The 23,838-nt window shown below is 43.5% G+C and overlaps 1 protein-coding gene across 1 annotated transcript in view; it reads left to right on the forward strand.

The window, feature by feature from the left end:
- Positions 1–23,838, forward strand: part of CUX2 (cut like homeobox 2) — an 853,070-nt gene that overhangs the window by 373,577 nt on the left and 455,655 nt on the right. Inside the window, exons 3-4 of the mRNA XM_086943029.1 lie at positions 4,663–4,773; positions 9,906–9,953. Of these exons, the coding sequence (XP_086799155.1) occupies positions 4,663–4,773; positions 9,906–9,953 (159 nt within the window). The remainder of the gene's footprint in view (positions 1–4,662; positions 4,774–9,905; positions 9,954–23,838) is intronic.

The raw sequence follows: 23,838 nt of genomic DNA on the forward strand, positions 1-23,838 counted from the left end.
CGCCTAAGAGATCTCTCATTTAACTTCTAAGCAACTACTTTAGAGTGGGTCTTGGCCTGCATAAGTGCCTTATAATATACTGTAACTAGTCATGCGCAACAATGATTCATGGAACACTCGATTATGTGGATGGCCACAGCAGACCTTTTAAATGAAACGCCCCAAGAAATATTGCGCCGTGGTTCCTCCCATAAAACATCACTTTGATTATTCATTTTCCACACTCCCGTCTCCTAGCTCATTATCAAGAATGTTCACCCCAGAATCGGGGCACACACTAGCTGGCTACATTGCAATTATTTTTTCCTCCGAATATCCCGTTTAATTGTATTTTGATGTTAATGAGAGGCATTTGTGCTGACATTTTTATTTTGTGCTATGAACATGGTACATATTAATGTTGAAACACGTCTTCGGGATATCGCGGCTGCGTTTTTTTTTTATTAGCCAGGAACAGATTTACCCATCGGTAAAATATAAATAAAAAGTGTTGTGCCGCAAGTGCTAATCTGTTTGTTAACAGGAATGCAGCGCGCGGCTCCCCCCACGCAGAGTAAATGTGCTTCCACCTCAGTTCATAATTGTAGTTAGCAGTGTGCTGATGTGTGATTGCCTGGTTAAGGAATGCGGCACCTGCTGGGTTCTGGGCAGCGGTTCAGAGGTTTGCATGATACTCGCCTTGTAGACATTCCGAAATGTACATTTTAACGGCTATTTTTGTGAAGAAATCCATATATCCCGCTGCTCCCGAGAATGCAAGTGTTTCTGTTGTCCTTTGTGACCTCGTGCACCGGGCCCTGGGGTGCACGAGGCAGTGCACTGCACGGATTAATGCACACCACACAAACAGAGCGCCATTTCCAGTTCTCCTTCCAAGCTTTAAAGGCTTGTTTCTCTTCCGGGGTGGATTGCACCCTTTAGCATAATAAACAGAGCCCATCACACACACGCAACACTGCACAGATATTCCACGTACTGGAACACAAGCAGCAATAACCAAATAAAAGCAGCACACACACACACAACATGCATTTTAGATAGGACACTCTTAATGCAGCTAATACAGCTAAGAATTGTGGTACAATTGGGTATCACCATGCACACAACAGCACTTGGTCTACTTCCGATGCCAACCAGTCCTCAGAACACATTAAACGGAACTCTGTACAGCCAACCAACACAGCTAAGAACAGCCAGAGATGGATGCCATTGCTCCACAACACCAGTAGGTCCAATTAACTGGTTCATGTAACAACATGTCATACAGTGGATAAGCCACGTAACCCCAAAATCAGGACAAAGCATGGCCTCCAGCCACAAGCGTAACAACCGACAACAAATATCTAGTGATGTTAGAGCTCTCAAACCCAGCTAGACTCTAGTCTGATGGAATCCTCAAATTCAGAGCGAGAATTTACCAGATCCTGACAGCACCGCAAAGGCAAACTAAAGGAAAAATGCATGCTAAATAAATGTGCCTAATAGAGCATAACAGAAGTGGTTTAACAAGTAGACACTGAACAGTGCCACTTAAGATCCTAGAGACCAACCAGTGCAGAGTTAGTCACTTTTAGGGCCTGCCATGTGACTAAGGCCACTACACCCCTTCAGACGCTGCCTGAGATGACTCATTCCACCTCTTGACTCAAGTCTTCTCTCAGTTTCCCTATTGGCTGGTCCCCCTCTGATCAAACGCTGATGACAAACAGGGGTTTAGTATGGGTTTACACTGGTTATTGCACCGTGCTATACTATACCCAGGTCATTGTGTCCATTGTCCTGGCAACCCTGCCTTTTTCCAATGACATTGAGGCTTTTGTGCTTAACTGGTGCCATTTTGCACCTGTGGCCTGTTTCAAATCCTTGCGATTAAAATATTTTTACATGCTACTTCATTTTTTGAGCCATGCTGCCAAAAAATTCACTTAAGTTCTTTCTTCACAATCTGCTTACTTTGTTTGAAGAGTTTGGCATGTTCTCATTCAAAGTGGTTCAAATTTAACGTGCAAATAAAATCAGACCAGTGGAATAAATGGTGCCGCATTGAGCGTGAGTTTGAATGCAGTGTTGCATTAAACAACTTTTCATTTCTTAAGCGGGGCTAACTGTTTTTGCACCCGTCTTCCTCCGGTATAAGCTGGGCACCATAGACTTGCACAGTTGTAGCACAAGCTAACATACATTTTGGATGTATTGCCTGTTAGGAAAGAAATTTACAGATAATATACTTCCCAATTGAACCAAAGAGCTCTTAAATTGAACCAGCTTTGTAATAGCAGGTAGGTGTACGCACAAAACGCAGATGCCTGGCACATTTGCTGGCATGGACTGCATACATAAGCCTTCATTTTGAACTCTTGTGGACACAAGTATATACCGAATCTACCCGGTGGCTGCAGACAGCACCGATGAACATAAGGTCAGCTTCGAACAGCATAATCATACACAAGTAAGCAAAACGTGCCATCTCTCCATGCCTATACATTTTTGACGCTTATCCTTGCTTTCCATTGACCTTTATTCATCAAAGTCATGTGAGTCGCAGAAGTGACATTGTCCCTACTTCTGTGACAACAAAGGAAATAAAATCATAACATCCTTGGCACTGATGATCGGCCATTATAGTTTTTTTTAACAATATTTGTTCAGAAATGTAAGCAAAAGGGAAACAGTGATTGACAGCAAACACAAATAACCAACTTCCAAGCATTAGCAAAAGTCAAGTCAAGTCAAGAAGGCTTTATTTCGATAAAAATTATCATAAAAGCTTTTAAAATACACAATTTCATATTTAAAATGGCAAGATAGTCAAAACACAAAAAATTTAATATACAGTTAATTTAAGAAATTTACGAAGTTCATTAGAAAAAAAGAAATATTTCATAAGATAATTTAAAAAACAGATTAAACAATTGATTTAAGCCTCTTAGATCTAATGGACCAAGCCCATGATAAACATTTTGCAAGAATGCAGGCATATAAGGTACAACAGTCAGACCTGAGTATGCGTATTGCCTCCGCATGATGCCTAGTGCCTAGCTGGCGACATAGATGTTTGAGCCATTTCTTCCGTGGTAAGGTATACTCTCCGCATTCAAACAAGAAGCGCGCCACTGTCTCTGGTCTGCCTATACACATTGGGCATTAGCAAAAGACAAAGGCATGCTTCTTTTTGAAAGAAAAGTAGTCAGAGTTGTTAATTCATAGGGTTTGCAAGCAGCAGTTTGTATCCCAGAATGCCTTTTTATGCCCTATTTTTTTTTTAAACCTTCATTTTTCGATTTTGTGTTTTCACAGCATAATGTGAAGAAAGCACAAACAAAAAATAAAATATAACTTCAACATTTAACCCACTGCTCGAAAACATATAACATCAACATTTAACCCACTGCTCGGCATATCCTCACCCAGAGTTAACAGAAGGGACAGATTCATGTAGGTGAGAAAGCAGGTTCCAATAATGAATACCATGTCAACAAACCTACATGCACTTAACCTCATAAGGACACTCCTGGAATCCAAATCCCAATAAAAGTATGTGCCTAAGTGAGGAGATATTCATCTACCTCTTCAGGGCTGGAGTCCTGATCAGACCCATCAGTGCTTGTCCATGTGTGTGAAAGTATTCCAACTCTAGGACCCATGTGTCAATATCATCCAACACTTTGTCATCGAACCGAGAGAGCCGAATGTGCTGGTCCTTGGTGACCGTCCACTCCTGAGTATCTCCGACCTACATGTGTGCCTGAGGTGCACGCGTGCCTATCCAGCTAATGGCCACTCCGCGTTTCGCCAGGAGGGGTGCCAGTTGTGCAAATCTGTACTGCATTGATTGCCTTTCACTCCCAAATGAATTATTCCAACTCTCCGCCAAGTTATACACAGCTTGGTATAAAAATACTATTTCCCCTAACTCTCTACCCAACCTAGATATCTACCATGCAAAGTGTGAATTTAATAGGGCTAGTTCTAAACCGCTAAAGGGCCTATTTTACGCTGGTGTGTGCCCTCCTGCGTCTGATCAGCTAAGGATATCCTGTGTATGCAGGAGGATCAGCTAGCTCGGCCTCCCTTTTTTATAAAGAGCAGCAAGGTTTATCTAAATCAACTTCATATGAATCCATAACTCTCTAATGAAACATTTCCTGCACTTTAAGTTAGCGGCCCATGATTTAATGCAGAATGCGCGGAAGGTCAGCTTACTTAATATTGGCACCTTCAATTTTCAAAATTGTGCTGAAATTAAAAAGCCATACATATCTCCAAAAGCTTATTTATGAACACTTAAGTGCAAGTAAGTCATCGTTGGACGGCTTCCCTTCCGGTGATATACACAGGGATGGCGGTGGCAGAGGCGGAGCCTCCAGGCTGGCCGCGTGCGGTGTCTACCAAAGCCTGCAATATTTTAGAGAGATGCTGATGAACTTGGGTCACGCTTGGCTTTGAGGAACTTTACAGAATAGCATTGATTAGTTCAGCCTGTGATTATCTAAAAGCCGTCTTGGTTTTACATTGAATACCTCGTTCTCTAAATTATTCATGCTTGCTCGCAGTCAATAGCCCGTCTGTCTTGGCCTTGCAAAAAACTCTTGCAAGACAGCCTTATGTATAATATTAAAATAAATCCCACTCTCTCTCTTTCTCTCTCTCTCTTTTTTCCAGAAGGAGCTTAATTCTGTTGCTTCGGAGCTGGCTGCTCGGCAGGAGGAAAGCGAGCATTCTCATAAACATTTAATTGAACTCAGTCGGGAATTTAAGAAAAATGTACCAGAGGTAGTGTGTTTTGCTCTTACAAATATAGCCCAATTGACATTTTTTGACTGTGCACAGAGTAGATGCTGGGAAGTTAAACATTGGCGGCCAATGGCGCGTGCTCCAGGAATCAGCAGCCATGAGTAATGCCTACATGCATTTCAATTAATACTTCTGCACAATATTCATAATTGCTGAGTTGTTTTGTCTTGTTTCAACAGCAGTTTAATACCTTGTTTAAGGTCTGTAAAAATGAAGACTCCTTTCTGAATGAAAGCTCGTGTGTGAATATTTAAGTATTCGGGTTATTGTATTCTGAGACTTGGTCTGGGTAGGGAATGACATTATATTATGTTGTGTAACATTATATTGTTTACCTGTAAAGCTCTTAATGCAGCCCTGAAGCCCTCTCTGAACACTGGGAGAAGAGTGGAAAGGAGGTATCTAGGAGAGGTAGCATGGGAGAAGCCAGGGAATGTGTAGGTCTTTAAACTCTGGGGTGGTTGCCCCTGGAGATATGTAAGGTGGAGTGGGGCTCTTAAAAAAAAAAGGAGGATCGAGTAAGTGACTGTTGTCTCTGAAAACTGGACCAAGACTGCGCCACCTCAATCTGAAAAGTAGTAGCGTGCATTGATGATGTTTGGGCAAAATTTACTTTCTAAAGGCACTGCTGAACAAAATGTCTTTGTTTAATATAAGGGAACTCTCTTCGTACCAATTGCTCACTCACATCATTTTAAAGTTCACTGATTGTGATAAAATATTAAGAAGGGTGAACTTTGTTGTTAACTATGTTTCTAGAGGGATCTCCCCAAGAGTTGATTACAAATTCGGGAGCAAAGAGGTTGTCTAAAATAATTTTGTTCATGCGAGGGTATTTATATAAAATAGTTTAGAGCCCCCAAGTGCAGTGCTTTGATTCTCCTAGAAAACGAATGCAGTATTCGAATAGACATTGGTATTGCTAACCAAAATTGGATGAATTTAGGAGGTTAAGCTTATCTCTGAGCACATGATGGGCCGATGTGCTGCAATGCCTAATGGTCTTGTTTTGCTAAAATTTGGTTGAGTGCATTGTTTAAATAATCAGTATGTTTTTTTTCTCAATCTGCTGCTCAAACCTGGAGGACATGCCAGACATTCCTTTTAATTGCTTTCAATATAGCATGCATTATTAATAGTAATTATTCCTAGTATCTAATTACAGCGCTGTGATTACATGAGGCATGGTAGTTGTGATCAGCCAAAGCTTGAAGCAGAGCAGCGCTCTTGATTCTGACCTTTCCAGGAAGGTGGTGGGCGGTTGTTAGCCAGTTTACAATAGTGCAACCGCGGAAAGAGATTGCAGCTTCTGTTTGCTCTGTTAAACTCAGCTGCTGTGCATGGCCCACCTTAAGATGTACAGGCCAGTATCCGCTTCACAAGGCCTTTAATGAGCTGGGTGCAATGTTGTTTTACAAATGGAATCCAGTCATTTTAATGTCAGTTGTTTACAAGAGCCCACAACTCTGTGAGGACTGGATATTCATGTGCACACAACATGTTTTATTTTGTGTTTAATATCTGACTGACCCCTTTGTGACTTTTGGAATGGAGGGGAACTCCTCCCTCGGTATAATAGCCTGGAAACCTACACACGCCATCTCAGGAGTTAGGAGTGGGAACACCACATTATTTAACAAAATGATGTAGCATTCTTGCGCTGAAGAACTATTAAGGTGCATTATATCTACAATAGGTACATACATTTACACAACAGGTAGCTATGGTAAAAGTTACAGAAGAAATTCTCATCCCTTAACTCAAGTATAACCTGCACCTGTGAGCTTTAAAATGTCATCTGAACAACACAAAAGAAGATTTGGTCCTTAGATCCACAAGAAGATGGTTCAAAAAGGTAGTTTAGCTCCTAAAAGTGGTGATTACTGAACGTGATAAATTCTGGCTCTTGGTGCTTATAAATAGAGAGAGCTTCTCCTTTTTAGTCTTCTTTGTATTCCTGATATGTTGAGTAGAAAGGAAGGAGGCTTATTGAGCCAAAGGACTTTATAGGCCAGGCATTCAATTTTAAAGTTGGTTCTTGCTTTAATTGCTTTAATTGCCAACCAGCTTAGGCTAGAAAGGATTGTGGTGATATTGTCAAACCTTCTTGTTGAAGATAAAATTCTGGCTGTGGAGTGTAATAGAATTATGAGTGTGTTGAGCAAGGATTAAGGCTGTCCAGTGAGAATGGTGTTGCCAAAGTCCAGGATTGAAACTACCATAGGTGGGTATCTGTCCTTAGACTGGTGGCAAACAAGAGATATTTGGTAGAGCATGGAGGTGGCAATTGGCAGCTTTTTAATGTATTTATGTAATGAAATAACTTTCCCTATTACGTCTATGTGAGGAATCAGTCAGATGCCTCTTTCAAACGGCTAACATTTGGCATTACATTCCTCTGTATCTCCTCACTCTATGTGTTCAGTCCATCTGCAGCATTAGCCTAAGGGAAATAGACTCGTCCTGACTTGGGCAGCCCTATTGAGCAGACTAACTGACCTACGTTTACAAGGTTAGCCAGAATACAGGTAGTAGGCCATAGGGAAAGCGCAGCGCAGAGGCCTCCTCTTGAAATGGCAGCTCCGCCATTGTTCCCAGTAACTTTGTAAAATCCTCCATGATTTGCGTGAGGCTTCTATGGAAGTCTCATAGCAATTTTGAGCTCAAGCCCACCTCATCACTAACCAAGAATTCGTAGACCACAGTTATGCCAGTGTTTCAAACATGCAAGTTATTGTTTAGATTTCCTTAAAAGTGTGCCCATAGTTAAATTTTGCTTTGATCTGTGAACATAATTTGCATAATAAAGTGGATTCTCCCTACTTCTTTTGTGGCAAATGTAACCTTGTTTGTATGTTGCACAGTGCCCACTAGAACCCTCCAGGTTCCAGAGCAGTAGAATCCATCAATCACTTTACTTTTATCCCATGCTTGAAAGGCGCCTCTCTCCCCCTTAACCCACAGGAACTGGGCTCCACCTCCTGGTTTCTCATGCCCTGTACATCCCGAATCCCTGACAGGCTTTAGCCCCTTATCCCTAGAGAGAAGAAGGAACTATCAGATGTGATAAGGAAGTGTGTTGATGCACATCCAGTATCCACCTCTACTGATAGACACCTGGCTTTTGCAGCCCCAGACAACACTCACTGACATTCTCTGTCCTTCCTCTTCCATTGTCATTGGTGGAAAAACTTTCCGGGACATTCTTTCTCATCTCTCCCCCTCCAATATTGATCCTCCTCCCATGTGGCTCCACCCGCTACAAAACTCTAGTTGCTGCCTCCTTCTGCTTACAGTCCACAGCTTTCTCTGCAGTCTGATGTGTGTTTCCTTGCTGCAGGGATTATTCCTGCTTCCTTAACCCTTCTTGTTCTCCTTTCCCAGATAAGCATGTTTGGTCTCTCCATTCTGGAGTAAGTATTTTGGTGAAAGATGAATGTGGCTATTTTGTTTTGGTATTCTACAATTTAGTGTTCTCTCTTGGTGGTGATCTCCTATCCTCCCACTACAGGCCCCACTGGCAACCGCACAGGTCCGTGCCTTGGACCCTTCTCTTTCCAAATCTTGGTTCTTGGGGTCTCCTACATTCAACTCCCCACAAGTATGCACAAATAAAATGTATCTAATATTTACAGCATCAAGCACATAATATATTTAAATGAAGTTGGGAAGAGATGGAAGGAAAGAGAAGAAAAGATGTAGCGAGAACAGGATGAAAGTTGCAGGAAGAGTTAGTAGTAGTTGGTAGCAAGCAGAGAGTGGGCTAACACTTGTGTCGGGAGGAAGTGAAAGAGGTAAGTGGGAAGAGCACTTTGAGGAAGCACCATGAGGGAAGGTTGGTGGAAGTGAAGGTCACTTGGACAAAGAAGATAAAATAATAGTCGACTAAGACAGGTGGGTAACAATGGGGTAAAAAGAAGAATGGGTAGATAAGGGGGCAGCAAGGTTCCATCGAACAATTCTGTTTAAACAAATCAGGTTTCAGCTATTTAAGGAACAGAATAAGGGTATCTTGCGCATCTCAAATTTACTGGAAGGAATTCGATAGGGAGGAGCTGCCCCAAAGAAAGATTGTGCCACTGCTTTATGACTTCTTATTTTTTTAAATTCCTTGTCTATTATATTTAGGCTTCTTATTGACCATAGACATCTTGAGAGATGAGTGAAGGTACTCAGGTTGAGGTAGATGTAGAGTTTCGCTTCTCGTTATCAGGCCATCTTTGGTAGAGCTACTCAAGTGTATGTCTTCAGATGTAAAATGTCATTTGATTCTAAGAATTTGTGCTTCGCTGCTATCTCTGCAGCAAGAGAGATATTAGAAATAGCTGTGATCATCATTAGCACAACACATAAAGGCTAAGTATTGTTTGTGAAGTAATCTAGATGGAAATATGGCCTAGGTGCGTAAATTGCTGAGTTTGGAACACATAGGTCTGTGTTCTAATCTTGGTTTTGGGATTTGGCTAAAGGATGTTGTGATTCTGGGCAAATCATTTTAGCTTATGTGCCTCAAATTGTAAACAAGTTTAATGTGATACAAACTATGTGTAAGGTAAAGATAATGTTATTGTTGCCTACACCTACATTGCCCATCATTTACTGGTTTACATAAGGCATCCTTTTGTGTACAGCACCTCATGTAGCGGATGTTGCTGTTGTACCCCACAAAGCACTCTGGTGCTAATTTCAACCAATCCTGTGCTATATCAAACACCCCACATTAAAAATAAACACCTGCGCTTTGGAAGAACAATTAACAGCATTAAAGGAACCTTTCTGAGTCTGTGGCTGTTCAATCAATCTTAAATCATTCCTCCTACAGACTTGAATATCCCACTATATTTAGTGACAGCACAGCATAGGTTTTTCCACTCGATTGATTGGTATTTTCTTCATATAGTTGTAATTTTAGATATTTTGATTGACTCAGTAATTAGTGAGGTTTTCTAATGTGTCTCTAGTGGGAAGTTTGAGGAAAGTACCTGGTCAATGTATTGTTGAAACGTATACCGCTGTCGAAAGCGAGATTGTAATATTTAGTTAAGTATGAACAACAGATCATGAAAAACTCATGTGTGAAGGTTAATTGAAGTGTCTGATTTTTATTTCAGGAAATCAGGGAGCTGGTGGCTCCTGTGTTGAAGAGCTTTCAGTCAGAGGTAAGATTCTGTTTTGGAAAATTTCTCAAGTACATGATTGCCTAACAAATAGCTAATTGTTATTATAATACAGTCCTGGATTTAATGGAAAAATGTAAGTTTGTTAGAATAGTTTACTTTTATAATGTTTTTTTTCAATAAAAAACGTAATAGCAAATAAATATTTTTCACCTGAGCTCTAACTAGTAATTAAAAGTGGAGAGTAACAGGTTTCCAGTTTTCTAAGTCATGTTGCTATGTTCCAGTTTACAATGAGTAGAACTGACTGCAATCTAATTTTTGTTGCTTACCGTTGATAATTTAAATCTTCTTTGATACAGTGACATGATCAACATTGATCCTGATCACTATTAAACCAAAATGCTACAGACTTGATGGCATAGCATAATGTACATTACATTCAGTATGGAAGTTATGACTTTATTTTTAAAAACTATTTTTCCCCAATGAGTATAGAATTGGTTACTATGATTAGGTTGACTGACTTCAAGAATGAGGTTCTCGTAAGGAAAAATCAACATGCCCAGATGAATATGCTTTCTTCGAGGGTGTTGGCGCAGTCCTCAATCCATCGTCTGAGGCTGTGGGCAGCGTCGTCGGTGTTGGAGGGTTCGGTGGGTGGGCTGAGAGCGAGGTTTGCGTGTAGTTGGTCTTCGGTGATTTTTCTCTAGCAGCGGTGGGGGATCTGTTGGGTGCGGTGGTGTGTGGTGGGTTTCTGGAAGGCAAAGTGGATGCAGCGGTGGTCGGTCCAGAGAAGTTCGGTGGTGTGGCTGATGGAGACGTGCAGGCTTGAGGAGAAGACGGGGTCGAGGGTGTGGCCGGCGGAGTGGCTTCAGTCCGAGGTTGTCGAGGTTGTCGATCAGGGTTGTGGAGTTGTTGTCGCTGTTGTTCTCAAGGTGAAAGTTCAAGTCTCGGAGGAGGATGTAGTCGGTGGATGTCAGAGCGTGCGTGCTGATCAAGTCGGCGATGGAGTTGCTGAACTGGTGGCGGGGTCCAGGGGGGTCTGTAGACTAGGGTGCCTCTTAGGGTGGAGTTAGGGTCTGTGTGGATCTTGAAATGCATGTGTTCGGCGGTGCTGAGCGCATCGTCGGTGCTAGTCGAGACCCTGATGCTGTACTTGTGGACGATGGCGATTCCTCCTCTGACTCCGTTTGTGCGGTCTCTGCGGATGATCTTGTAGCTGTCTGGGATGGCTATGGCGATATCGGATGCCGAGGAGTCGTTAAACCAGGTCTCTGTCAGGAAGGCGACGTCCGGGGATGTTGTGTCGAGCAGGTCCCAGAGCTCGACGGCATGCTTGCATGCAGAGCGGGTGTTCAGTAGTATGCATCGGAAGTGGTTGGGGTCTTTCTTCGCGGGTGGTTCGTCGGCTCTGAGACTGGTGTAGCTGCAGTTCCTGCAGGTAAAGGGGCCGTGTGTGCGTTTCGGGCGGCCTTGAAGCAGGTGTGGCTCCCTCCGGAGTTGAGAGCGTGCAGAGTGCTGGCGTCATAGTGGCAGCGGTTGTCGTGGCGGGTGCGGGGGCCAGGGGTTCTGGCGCTGGGCGCGGTCCAGGCGCAGACGGACTTGCCTTAGGCGCGGCGGCCGTCATATATCAGGAGGTGGGAAGGAGGTGCAGCTGGGAGGCGGGGGCAGCAAATGGGCAGTGGGCAGTCAGGTGGGTGGGCCGCAGGGGATGCAGCGGCGAGGGTGGTGAGGGACAACGAAGGTAACATAAGGAAAAAGAGGCACAGAAAAGAGGGAAAAACAAGTGGCACAGAGGGCAGAGGGGCACAAAAAAACGAGTGGAACAGAGGACAGAAGGGCACAAAAAACGAGTGGCACAGAAGGCAAAAGGGGCACAAAAACGAGTGGCACAGAGGGCAGAAAGGCACAAAAAACGAGGGGAACAGAGGGCAGAAGGGCACAAAAAAGGAGTGGAACAGAAGGCAGAAGGGCACAAAACGACGGAAAAACAAGTGGCACAGAGGGCAAGAGGGCACAAAAAATGAGTGGAACAGAAGGCAAAAGGGGAACAAAACAAGGGAAAAACTAATGACAAATGGAACAGAGAGTAGAAGGGCACAAAAAACGAGTGGAACAGAAGGCAGAAGGGCACAAAAAACGAGGGAAAAATGAGTGGCACAGAGGGCAGAAGGGCACAAAAAACAAGTGGAACAGAAGACAAAAGAGGCACAAAGACGAGGGAAAAACAAGTGGCACAGAAGGCAGATGTGCACAAATAAAGAGTGGAACAGAAGGCAAAAGGGGCACAAAAATGAGGGAAAAACGAGTGGCAGAGAGGCTAAATACAGAATACAGAAATACAGGGGCAGCTAAGAACAGAAGGCAGAACGGGCAGAGAGGCACGGGGGCAGCGAGGGGAACAGAAGGGAAAACCGGGCAGGGCCACGGGGGCATCAAGGGTTACAGAAGGAAAGACCGGGCAGATAGAGCACGGGGACAGTGAGGGAAACAGAGGGAAGACAGACAACAGCAGTCACAGACACAACAATGAAAATACAGGCAATACAATAAAAGCAATAAAGCGGAGGATGAACAAACCTACCTACGGCCTACCACTGGCCACCAGGGATGAGGCGCAGGTGGTAGCCTGCCTGTGGTGGAGGGCCTCGAACTTTCTCAGCAACGGCAGCTGGGGCAGGGAGACACAGGCGGTGCTGTGCGGTGGGGGAGCAACCTATTGGCTTGTGCTAATGGCCACATGAGGGTTGTGTATTTTAGTATGAACGCGCTCTTAATTTTTATTTAGTACGAGCACTCTACTGTAGTTGTGAGGGCATCCCTTTTGTAATTTTATTTGGATGCTGCTATAGTTCATTATTTTTGCGTTCCATTTTCCATTATAGTGCTTTGATGTAGTTTGGTTCATACCTGATTTGGTAATTGTTGTCTGTCATTAGTTATACATTTTCGGTTGCTATGGGGATCTAGTATCGGTAAGTATACTCTAATTGGTATGCTTGTGGTTTTGCCCTTTTGGCTGGAACATGGTTTTGGTCGATTGATACACCTGTGCTTTTAGAGTCTGGCTACCATGTGGGAAAGTTTATCTTCACAATATCTATATTGTCTCGGACAATGGTACTCTGCCTTGCTAGAGCGAGCCCTAGATGTTTGTTGGAGTAAGATTCAGAAGATCACAAAAGTTAATGGACTGATGAAAACTTAATCACCCACTCAAATTTCTTACCAGACCATTAAAAGAGGAGTCGTCCCTGTTGCTACTCAAACCTGTGAACTGCACACTTTTGGGTGGACTTACCCTTTCCACGAGCTGTGAACTCGAGGGCTAGCCACACAAATGGCAGCATAGCTATAACATCTTGATAAAATGCTGAACCCCAATAAAGGCATTTATTCCTACTCTGACATAGATTTTATTATGGAATGTTGGGAGTTCCATTGAAAACAACAGTGCGGCTTAGGCAGTGATGACTGCCATAGGCCTTCTCCTCCAACTTTCCTTTGTTTGTTTTTCTCTCTTTTCAATTTAGAGCATTCTATTGATTAGAATGTTCTAATAGCCTTATAGTCCTTCTGCCTCTGGCTATTGTCGTTGTTGCGACTCGGGCCTCATTATAGGCTTGATCCCCTACTGATATAGCCCTCGGCAAGGACCTATAAGACTATTTAAAGCATTGGAATGTTGAGATCTCCATTGAACACAACGAAGCGGCATAAGGCTGACAATGCTATATTACAGCCCTTCTGCCTTAAGATATATTGATAGTCCACCTTCTTCATTACAGGCCCTCTCCTTTGGCTTTGCTCTATTACGGCTTCAGGGCCTTAAACTACCAGTTTAGCCCTCGGCTGCGGGCTTTATTGCTATAAAACATTAATTTATAATTGACGTGTTTCTGGTAGAAACAATATTGTTGGTGCTGTATGAATGTCCTGATCTGGTTAACAATACCTTTGAGCCAGTGCTGCTGGCCTCTCTTTTGTTGACCTAGCCAGATCGCCATGTTAATAGAATAAGCACATTCAAATTGATGCCAGGAAGTAGACGCCCTGCAGAACATGTTTAAATTATCATTCAGCCGGGCTAGCTTTCCATCGTGTGATTATGTGCTTAGACGGCGAGGACCCCAGGAGAGCTGTGCTGAAAGCGGTGCGTCTGAATCTGTCATCTGCTGAGCGCTCCATTACTTTAAACCTGTCTCTTTTGAGCTATGGAACAGCAATGGAAAATATTGAAGTAAACAATAACCTGCTTTACGCAAACGCAGTTTATTTCCATACTGCTCATCGCTTTATTTTATTACCCCGGTAACTGATATGCCTGTGTATTTAGATGGCAATCCGGTATTGATTCATTCTTTCGCAGCGCTCACAGATGAAGCTGAGAATTATAACCTAAGGTTTGTATGGCAGAAATGTTTTTGGCTAAATTTCACTGCAGCTGCTTTGGTGATTTGCTTCATTAGCTCAGCATCATGAATGTTAAAGGGACTCTGATACCCTGACTACTCAACCTATCTTGAAAAGGACCTCATTTTGCAAGAAGGCACTTCCGCTAGGTAGGGGGTGTCAGAGGCCTAACCTCAAGTTACTGCTAGTTCTTTCGGATGAGGAAATGAGCAGATTTCGGAACAAAGTGTAACTATTCCATTAGTAAGGAACGTTTGTGGCTTGAACCAGAAATAGAAACAATTGTGCTTTTCTTATGGTGTCCTGCAGTGTTTGGTGGTGTCCTGCAATATGCAAATGACTGTCTATATCTGTGATGATAGTAACATGCAGTGTTGCCAGCAGCAGCCGTCCTTAAGGGCGGAGGGGCACGCCGCCCACGTTTTGGCAGACATGAAGAGTGTCTGTCAGGCTGGACACGGTCAGTCTGACACACACTCAGGTCAGGCAGTCAGACCCTGGGCATGCATTAAATGTGCAGGCAGCTCGCTACCTGTGCTCAACTTTTCTGGGCTGAAGATGTCACAGCCCTCTGGGCGTGACCTCTTTAACCTGGCAAAGCACTTAGAGGACCTCCCCCCTCATGACAAGGAGGAGCGTCACTGATATCCTTGGACCTGGGCACTTCAGTTTTAAGCCCTGAAGTACACAGGGCTGAGTGTCTATCATTAACACTTTGTCACGGAGTTGTGTTGGGTAGGCAAGTCTTGTTGGCTGGCTTAAGGTCAGCCAATGAGAGGAGGCGCGGCAGTCCCAACCCTGCAGGAACCTCAAGCCTGAGATCTCTGCTGCAGGCAGTGTTATTTTTAGCTTAATGTCTGCTGTGTGCATGCATGTGTATATATGAATGTATGTATCTTTGTGAGTGCGTTCTGTGAATGGGTGTGTGTATGTGCTTGTGAAAGGTGAATGTATGTGTGCTCGCTTGTGAATGATAGTGTCCTGCACCATATGAATGTGAGTGAGTGTTCTGCAGTATATGAATGAGTGTAATGCAGCATGTGTGAGTGTCCTGCAGTATGTGAATGAGTGCCATGCGGCATGTGTGAGAGCGTCCTGCAGTATATCAATGAGAGCATCCTGCAGTATATGAATGAGAGCGTCCTGCAGTACATGAATGAGAGCGTCCTGCAGTATATGAATGAGAGCGTCCTGCAGTACATGAATGAGAGTGTCCTGCAGTATATGAATTTGAGTGAGTGTTCTGCAGTATATGAATGAGTGCCATGCGGCATGTGTGAGAGCGTCCTGCAGTATATCAATGAGAGCATCCTGCAGTATATGAATGAGAGCGTCCTGCAGTATATGAATGAGAGCGTCCTGCAGTACATGAATGAGAGTGTCCTGCAGTATATGAATGAGAGTGTCCTGCAGTATATGAATGACAGTGTCCTGCAGTATATGAATGAGAGTGTCCTGCAGTATACGAATGAGAGCGTCCTGCAGTACATGAATGAGAGTGTCCTGCAGTACATGAATGAGAGTGTCCTGCAGTATATGAATGAGAGCGTCCTGCAGTATATGAATGAGAGTGTCCTGCAGTATATGAATGACAGTGTCCTGCAGTACATGAATGAGAGCGTCCTGCAGTATATGAATGAGAGCGTCCTGCAGTACATGAATGAGAGTGTCCTGCAGTATATGAATGAGAGTGTCCTGCAGTATATGAATGACAGTGTCCTGCAGAATATGAATGAGAGTGTCCTGCAGTATACGAATGAGAGTGTCCTGCAGTATATGAATGAGAGTGTCCTGCAGTTTACGAATGAGTGTCATGCAGCATGTGTGTGTCCTGCAGTATATGAATAAAAGTGTTCTGCAGTATATGAATGAGAGTGTCCTGCAGTATATGAATGAGAGTGTCCTGCAGTATATGAATGAGAGTGTCCTGCAGCATATGAATGAGAGTGTCCTGCAGCATATGAATGAGAGTGTCCTGCAGTATGTGACAGATAGTATCCTGCACTATATGAATGAGAGTGTTCTGCAGTTTACGAATGAGTGCCATGCAGCATGAATGAGTGTCCTGCAGTATATGAATGAGAGTGTCCTGCAGTATATGAATGAGAGTGTCCTGCAGTATATGAATGAGAGTGTCCTGCAGTATATGAATGACAGTGTCCTGCAGTATATGAATGAGAGTGTCCTGCAGTATATGAATGAGAGTGTCCTGCAGTATATGAATGAGAGTGTCCTGCAGCATATGAATGAGAGTGTCCTGCAGCATATGAATGAGAGTGTCCTGCAGTATGTGACAGATAGTATCCTGCACTATATGAATGAGAGTGTTCTGCAGTTTACGAATGAGTGTCATGCAGCATGAATGAGTGTCCTGCAGTATATGAATGAGAGTGTCCTGCAGTATATGAATGAGAGTGTCCTGCAGTATATGAATGAGAGTGTCCTGCAGCATATGAATGAGAGTGTCCTGCAGTATACAAATGAGTGTCTGCAGCATGTGTGAGTGCCATGCAGCCTGTGTGGGAGTGTCCTGCAGTATGTGAATGAGAGTGTCCTGCAGTATACAAATGAGTGTTATGCAGCATGTGTGAGTGTCCTGCAGTATGTGAATGAGAGTGTTCTGCAGTATATGAATGCGTGTCATGCAGCATGTGTGAGTGTCATGCAGTATGTAAATGAGTGTCCTGCAGTATATGAATGAGTGTCATGCAGCATGTGTGAGTGTCATGCAGTATGTGACTGATAGTATCCTGCAGTATATAGAGTGTCCTGCAGTGTATGAATGAGTGTCATGCAGCATGTGTGAGAGTGTCTGCAGTATGTGACTGATAGTATCCTGCAGTATATGAGAGTGTCCTGCAGTGTATGAAAGAGTGTCATGCAGCATGTGTGAGAGTGTCCTGCAGTATATGATTGAGAGTGTCCTGCAGTATATGAATGAGAGTGTCCTGCAGTATATGAATGAGAGTGTCCTGCAGTATACAAATTAGTGTCATGCAGCATGTGTGAGTGCCATGCAGCCTGTGTGGGAGTGTCCTGCAGTATGTGACATATAGTATCCTGCAGTATATGAATGAAAGTGTTCTGCAGTATATGAATGCGTGTCATGCAGCATGTGCGAGAGTGTCCTGCAGTATGTAAATGAGTGTCCTGCAGTGTATGAATGAGTGCCATGCAGTATGTGACTGATAGTATCCTGCAGTATATGAGTGTCCTGCAGTGTATGAATGAGTGTCATGCAGCATGTGTGAGAGTGTCCTGCAGTATATGATTGAGAGTGTCCTGCAGTATATGAATGAGAGTGTCCTGCAGTATATGAATGAGAGAGAGTGTTCTGCAGCATGTGAATGAGTGTCATGCAGCATGTAAGAGTGTCCTGCAGTATGTAAATGAGAGTGTTCTGCAGTGTATGAGAGTGTCCTGCAGTATATGAATGAGAGTGTTCTGCAGTGTATGAGAGTGTCCTGCAGTATATGAATGAGTGTAATGCAGCATGTGAGAGTGTCCTGCAGTATGTGACTGATAGTATCCTGCAGTATATGAATGAAAGTGTTCTGCAGTTTTCGAATGAGTGTCATGCAGCATGTGTGAGAGTGTCATGCAGTATATGATTGAGAGTGTCCTGCAGTATATGAATGAGAGAGAGTGTTCTGCAGCATGTGAATGAGTGTCATGCAGCATGTAAGAGTGTCCTGCAGTATGTGACTGATAGTATCCTGCAGTATATGAATGAGAGTGTTCTGCAGTATATGAATGAGTGTAATGCAGCATGTGAGAGTGTCCTGCAGTATGTGACTGAGAGTATCCTGTAGTATATGAATGAGAGTGTCCTGCAGTATATGAATGAGAGAGAGTGTTCTGCAGCATGTGAATGAGTGTCATGCAGCATGTAAGAGTGTCCTGCAGTATGTGACTGATAGTATCCTGCAGTTTATGAATGAGAGTGTCCTGCAGTATATGAATGAGTGTAATGCAGCATGTGAGAGTGTCCTGCAGTATGTGACTGAGAGTATCCTGTAGTATATGAATGAAAGTGTTCTGCAGTATATGAATGAGTGCCATGCGTCATGTGTGAGAGTGTCCTGCAGTATATGAATGAGATCGTCCTGCAGTATATGAATGAGAGTGTTCTGCAGTGTATGAGAGTGTCCTGCAGTATATGAATGAGAGTGTTCTGCAGTGTATGAGAGTGTCCTGCAGTATATGAATGAGAGTGTTCTGCAGTGTATGAGAGTGTCCTGCAGTATATGAATGAGTGTCATGCAGCATGTGTGAGTGTCCTGCAGTATGTGACAGATAGTATCCTGCAGTATATGAATGAAAGTGTTCTGCAGTATATGAATGCGTGTCATGCAGCATGTGCGAGAGTGTCCTGCAGTATGTAAATGAGTGTCCTGCAGTGTATGAATGAGTGCCATGCAGTATGTGACTGATAGTATCCTGCAGTATATGAGTGTCCTGCAGTGTATGAATGAGTGTCATGCAGCATGTGTGAGAGTGTCCTGCAGTATATGATTGAGAGTGTCCTGCAGTATATGAATGAGAGTGTCCTGCAGTATATGAATGAGAGAGAGTGTTCTGCAGCATGTGAATGAGTGTCATGCAGCATGTAAGAGTGTCCTGCAGTATGTGACTGATAGTATCCTGCAGTTTATGAATGAGAGTGTCCTGCAGTATATGAATGAGTGTAATGCAGCATGTGAGAGTGTCCTGCAGTATGTGACTGAGAGTATCCTGTAGTATATGAATGAAAGTGTTCTGCAGTATATGAATGAGTGCCATGCGTCATGTGTGAGAGTGTCCTGCAGTATATGAATGAGATCGTCCTGCAGTATATGAATGAGAGTGTTCTGCAGTGTATGAGAGTGTCCTGCAGTATATGAATGAGTGTCATGCAGCATGTGTGAGTGTCCTGCAGTATGTGACTGATAGTATCCTGCAGTTTATGAATGAAAGTGTTCTGCAGTATGAATGAGTGTCATGCAGCATGTGTGAGTGTCCTGCAGTATGTAAATGAGTGTTCTGCAGTGTATGAATGAGTGTCATGCAGCATTTTTATTTTTTATTTTTTTAAATATATTTTTATTGCAGGAATTGGTTCAAGTTACATGCCGGTACCAGGATGTATTAATAGTAGCAATGAAATTAAAGAGACCCCAATAGGAAGTACTCCGTCTACACAGCCTTTCAGCCCACATCCCGGAGGCTGGGCGGCGCTTACGGTGATCCCATGTAGAATGGTCTGGCAGTCTCCCGGTATCGGCCAGGATAAATGTAAGGTCTTCGTCTGCTTTTCTAAACAACTATAAAACATTCAACCCCTCCCACCTAATCCAACCCCCCCCCCCCCCCCAGAGGACCAATAGCCAAGCAAATAGTATATTAACAACTTCAATTGTGGTGAAATATTACCTCGTTATGAGTGTCATGCAGCATGTGAGAGTGTCCTGCAGTATATGAATGAGTGTCATGCAGCATGTGAGATTGTCCTGCAGTATGTGACTGATAGTATCCTGCAGTATATGAATGAGAGTGTTCTAAGGTATATGAATGAGAGTGTTCTGCAGTTTTCGAATGAGTGTCATGCAGCATGTGTGAGAGTGTCCTGCAGTATATGAATGAGAGTGTTCTGCAGTTTTCGAATGAGTGTCATGCAGCATGTGTGACAGTTCATAATTGACAGTATCCTACGGTATGAACCTACTAGTGCACTTTAGTACGTGACACTATTTCCTGAGGTATGTGTATGATAGTCTCTTGCAGTAGGAGAGTGGGAGTGCGCGGTAATAAATGAATGATATTTTTCTACAATAGGTAAATTGTTGTGTTTTTAGGTATGAGGTTTACAGTATCCTACCGTGAATTATTGATAATACTATGCAGTGTGAGATTAGTAGTGCACTGCAGGAAGTGAATTGTAATGTTCTGAAGTGTATGATAGTGTAGATTTTTTGTGCACGTATTATTATTTGTGCAATATTTATAATATGCAGAATATTATTCTACACTCACATTCACATGTGGACACTGATATTATGCTAATTACCTTTGAAATGATTTTGCTGTGACCTGTTAAAGTGCGTTTTCTTGGCTTATGCTAACCAGGCCTCAAAACCATCTTGTTCAAGGGAGATGTCTCATATTGCTCATTCACTGTTTATTATTTCTGATGCATGTAGTCATGCAAGTCATGTTTTGTTTATTTCCGACTGACGCTTTTCTCGAAGAAACTCTCTAGCAAGGGCTCGGTAATGGTAATGTTACATTTCCCAAGGTTTCTTCCGCCTGCTCGGGGTCTTGCATTTAATCAGAATGTCTCACCATTGTTTTGTAACTAGTTTGTTCTGACATCTCCAGACTCCATTAGCACAGAGGGGGCTGAATCAATATTCATGCAGTGGGGTGGTCCTTAGGTGGTATGACTATATGCGCTTATTAATTCAATGTTCTCATTTGCTGAAAAACTCTTTTTTGCTCACCCCCTGATGAATCTGCACTTTCCATTATGTTCAATGAGAAGATTTTCTGTGTAAATCCTTACATTTGGGGATGAGCCAGAAGATTTTCCATGCTAACAGGGATGCAGTCCGATTTCTTATTGATTCTGCTGCTCTTTGGGGGTTTTGAATGTTTTTGATGTTGCCTATTCTTCTGTATTGCTCTATTACTGAGAGCCTGCATTGTAATACTTTTATGCATCTGCAATGTATAATTTGTCTATTGTACCATTTACATTTTTTAAGCCAATCCCTACACATTTCTAATTCCGCCCTAGAACTCTCTCATTGAGACAGTCTTTCCTCTATTTAAATGTATGATTGTTATGCTGATTCGTGCCTTATCTTGGGACACATTCCCGAGTGAAACTGAGTTCCAACCACGTCCTCGATCCATTCACCCGTGGGTGTGTTAATAAGGTGTTTCTTGGGTTGTAAGTAATCTGTGGAACCCATGCCCACAGTAGTAAATTGCAGTTAATGAGAGATAGTATTGTGTAGTCTGAAGTTTGTAGTGCACTCCGGTATGCGAATGAAGGTTTCCTGAAGTTTGTGTGCAATGGTATCTTGCCGTAGGAGAACAACAGTGTACTGTAGTAAGTTAATAATAGGGTTCTGCATTTTGTGAATTGTAGTCTTCTGAAGCATGAGCATGAAAGTCTTCTGAGGCAAGAGAACGGTGCTATCCTGCAGTGTGAGATTAGTCGTGCACTGCAGGAAGTTAATGATAGTGCTCTGCAGTGGGTGAAGTATAGTGTCTTGATGTTTGTGACATTATCCTGCAGTAATGAAGTATACTTGCAGCCCTCTGTGAATGATAGAATACTGCCTTATGCCAATGAGTGCTTAGATATGTGGCTAAGGAAACCCCTTTTTGAGAGGTGACTGCCTTTCTGCTGCCTCATTCCTTTCAAGGAAATGCAAGTCAAGGGTGGCTATCCCTTACTATTTGTGTATTGTTACTTGGTTTTAATTGTTCCTCCTGGGCTTCCCGGTGTAGGAGTAAGGCAAGTCTAGGAGTGGCTAACCCTGAGAATGTGTTCATGTTTACCTGGTTTTAGGCCCGCACACTAAGCACTTTATTTCTGGGCAATTGAAATGATGTTTTAAACCCCGCAAGCTAAGCACTTGACTCTCAGGCAATTGCATTCACCTTTGGCAGCTTTTTAACATATTTACACTCGCACCTTACTCTCTACTTAACTAATTGTTCCCCTTGGGCTCCCCGGTCCGCCACGGCTTGCCGATTGCGTGGAGAGAGCCGAGGACTTATCATTCTTGTGCAGCTACACCGCTGCGGCTGTCATTTGAGGATGGCTGCCGCCTAGCTGTTCTCCCCTCTCATTCACATAAATTGAGAGCCTGGCGCTGACGCGCATTAGACGCGTGCGGCGGGCCAGGGGCAAACCCATCTGCGCCTGTCCGCCTCCGACTGCTCCCTTCGCCAGAACCCCTGGTCCTTCTCCGTTAGGAAGGACCCCAATCTAGTATATTCTAAAGAACAACTATGGAGGCTGCAAAAGCGTGGTAAGCCATCACAACACTGTTCTCCTTTTGGGTTCAGGGAACTTCATCATAACAAAAACTGCACCTGCCCCTCATCTTGGTTCCTTGTTACTTCCACTTCTCCCCTCCCTAGTACTTCTACCAGACGTCAAAGCCCCACAGTTGTTGGTCACTCTAATAAGGGGCCTGCTCTGCTGGAGAAACAATTCCAAGGCTTCTTAAGAAATGCCAGGCCACTTATCAAAAATTAAATAGAATTTGCGGAACTGAGGATAGCATAGGACCCGGGCAGGGGGCCATATTATCAAGAAAGGGTGATACATTATCGCCAGGAAACTGTTGCTAAAGCGGTGATAATGGGCTTGATAATATGCCCTTGTGAATTCACATAGAAGCCCAGGTTCTGGTGTTAACCTGGGCTTCTATGGGAATTCACAAGGGCATATTATCAAGCCCATTATCGCCACTTTAGCAGCAATTTCCTGCTGATAAAAGTGGCGATAATGTATCGTCCTTTCTTGATAATATGGCCCGTGGTGTTTATCACTGAGACTTGTGCAAATGGAGCTTCTGGCCCCAATATGGTGGCTGCACTCCCTCCAGGCTACACTGTCCTGAGACATGAGAGGATTTGCTGACCGTGGGCAGGTTTTGCCATAATATACAAAACCAAACATCACTACCACTGTAATTCATTGTCCCACCCCTTGTGAGGTTCTCCATTTCTTGATAAAAATGTCAGTAACCAACTCGTTTGTGTGGGTCCTAGTATACGGAGGAAAAAACAACATCACTCTTTTGGGTGATTCCATCTGGAGGATGAGATGTGTAGAGATTCCAGGGCACTTAGAGACACAATGGCATGTTTTAGGCTCTGGCAGCTGGTTAAGGCCCCCACACACACTGGCATAATTCTTTCAGTACAAAATCCTTAATATCTATACAGAATTTAAAGTTTTAAACTCAGCTGAATGCTCAGTTCCAACTGACGTTGGCAGAGACTACTGGGAACGAGGAGAAACACCCAGCTACGCTGTCGTGTTTCCCACAGATAGCACACGAACAATTACAATCACATCTTCTGAGTATGAAATCAGGAACTCTCTTTGAACCATGCCCCCTAAAATACGACAGCTTGCAGTTAGGACCATAGCTTCTCCTCTAACACCCATTATGAACAAAGCCATCACCTCAGGATGTTATCCACGCTTGTGAAAAGAGGCCGCCAGTCAGCCATTATTAAAAATGCCCAAGCTAGTCGCCAATGACCTGAAAAATTACTACCTGATTTTCTTGCTTCCTACTCCAGCTAAGATTCTGGAGAAACACCTCAACCATCAGCTGAAGGCTCACGCGTGGATCAAGAACGGCTGGACATGTCACAATGTGGCCTTAGAATCAACCATGTAACCAAAACAGCCCTGGTTTCAGTAAATGACAGTATCAGACATCTGGTCGATGCAGGGCAGGCTGCGGCACTGATCCTCTTGGATCTATCCACAGCTTTC

The sequence above is a fragment of the Lissotriton vulgaris genome, chromosome 11 (genome assembly GCF_964263255.1).
Source record: "Lissotriton vulgaris chromosome 11, aLisVul1.2, whole genome shotgun sequence".
Taxonomy (NCBI): domain Eukaryota; kingdom Metazoa; phylum Chordata; class Amphibia; order Caudata; family Salamandridae; genus Lissotriton; species Lissotriton vulgaris.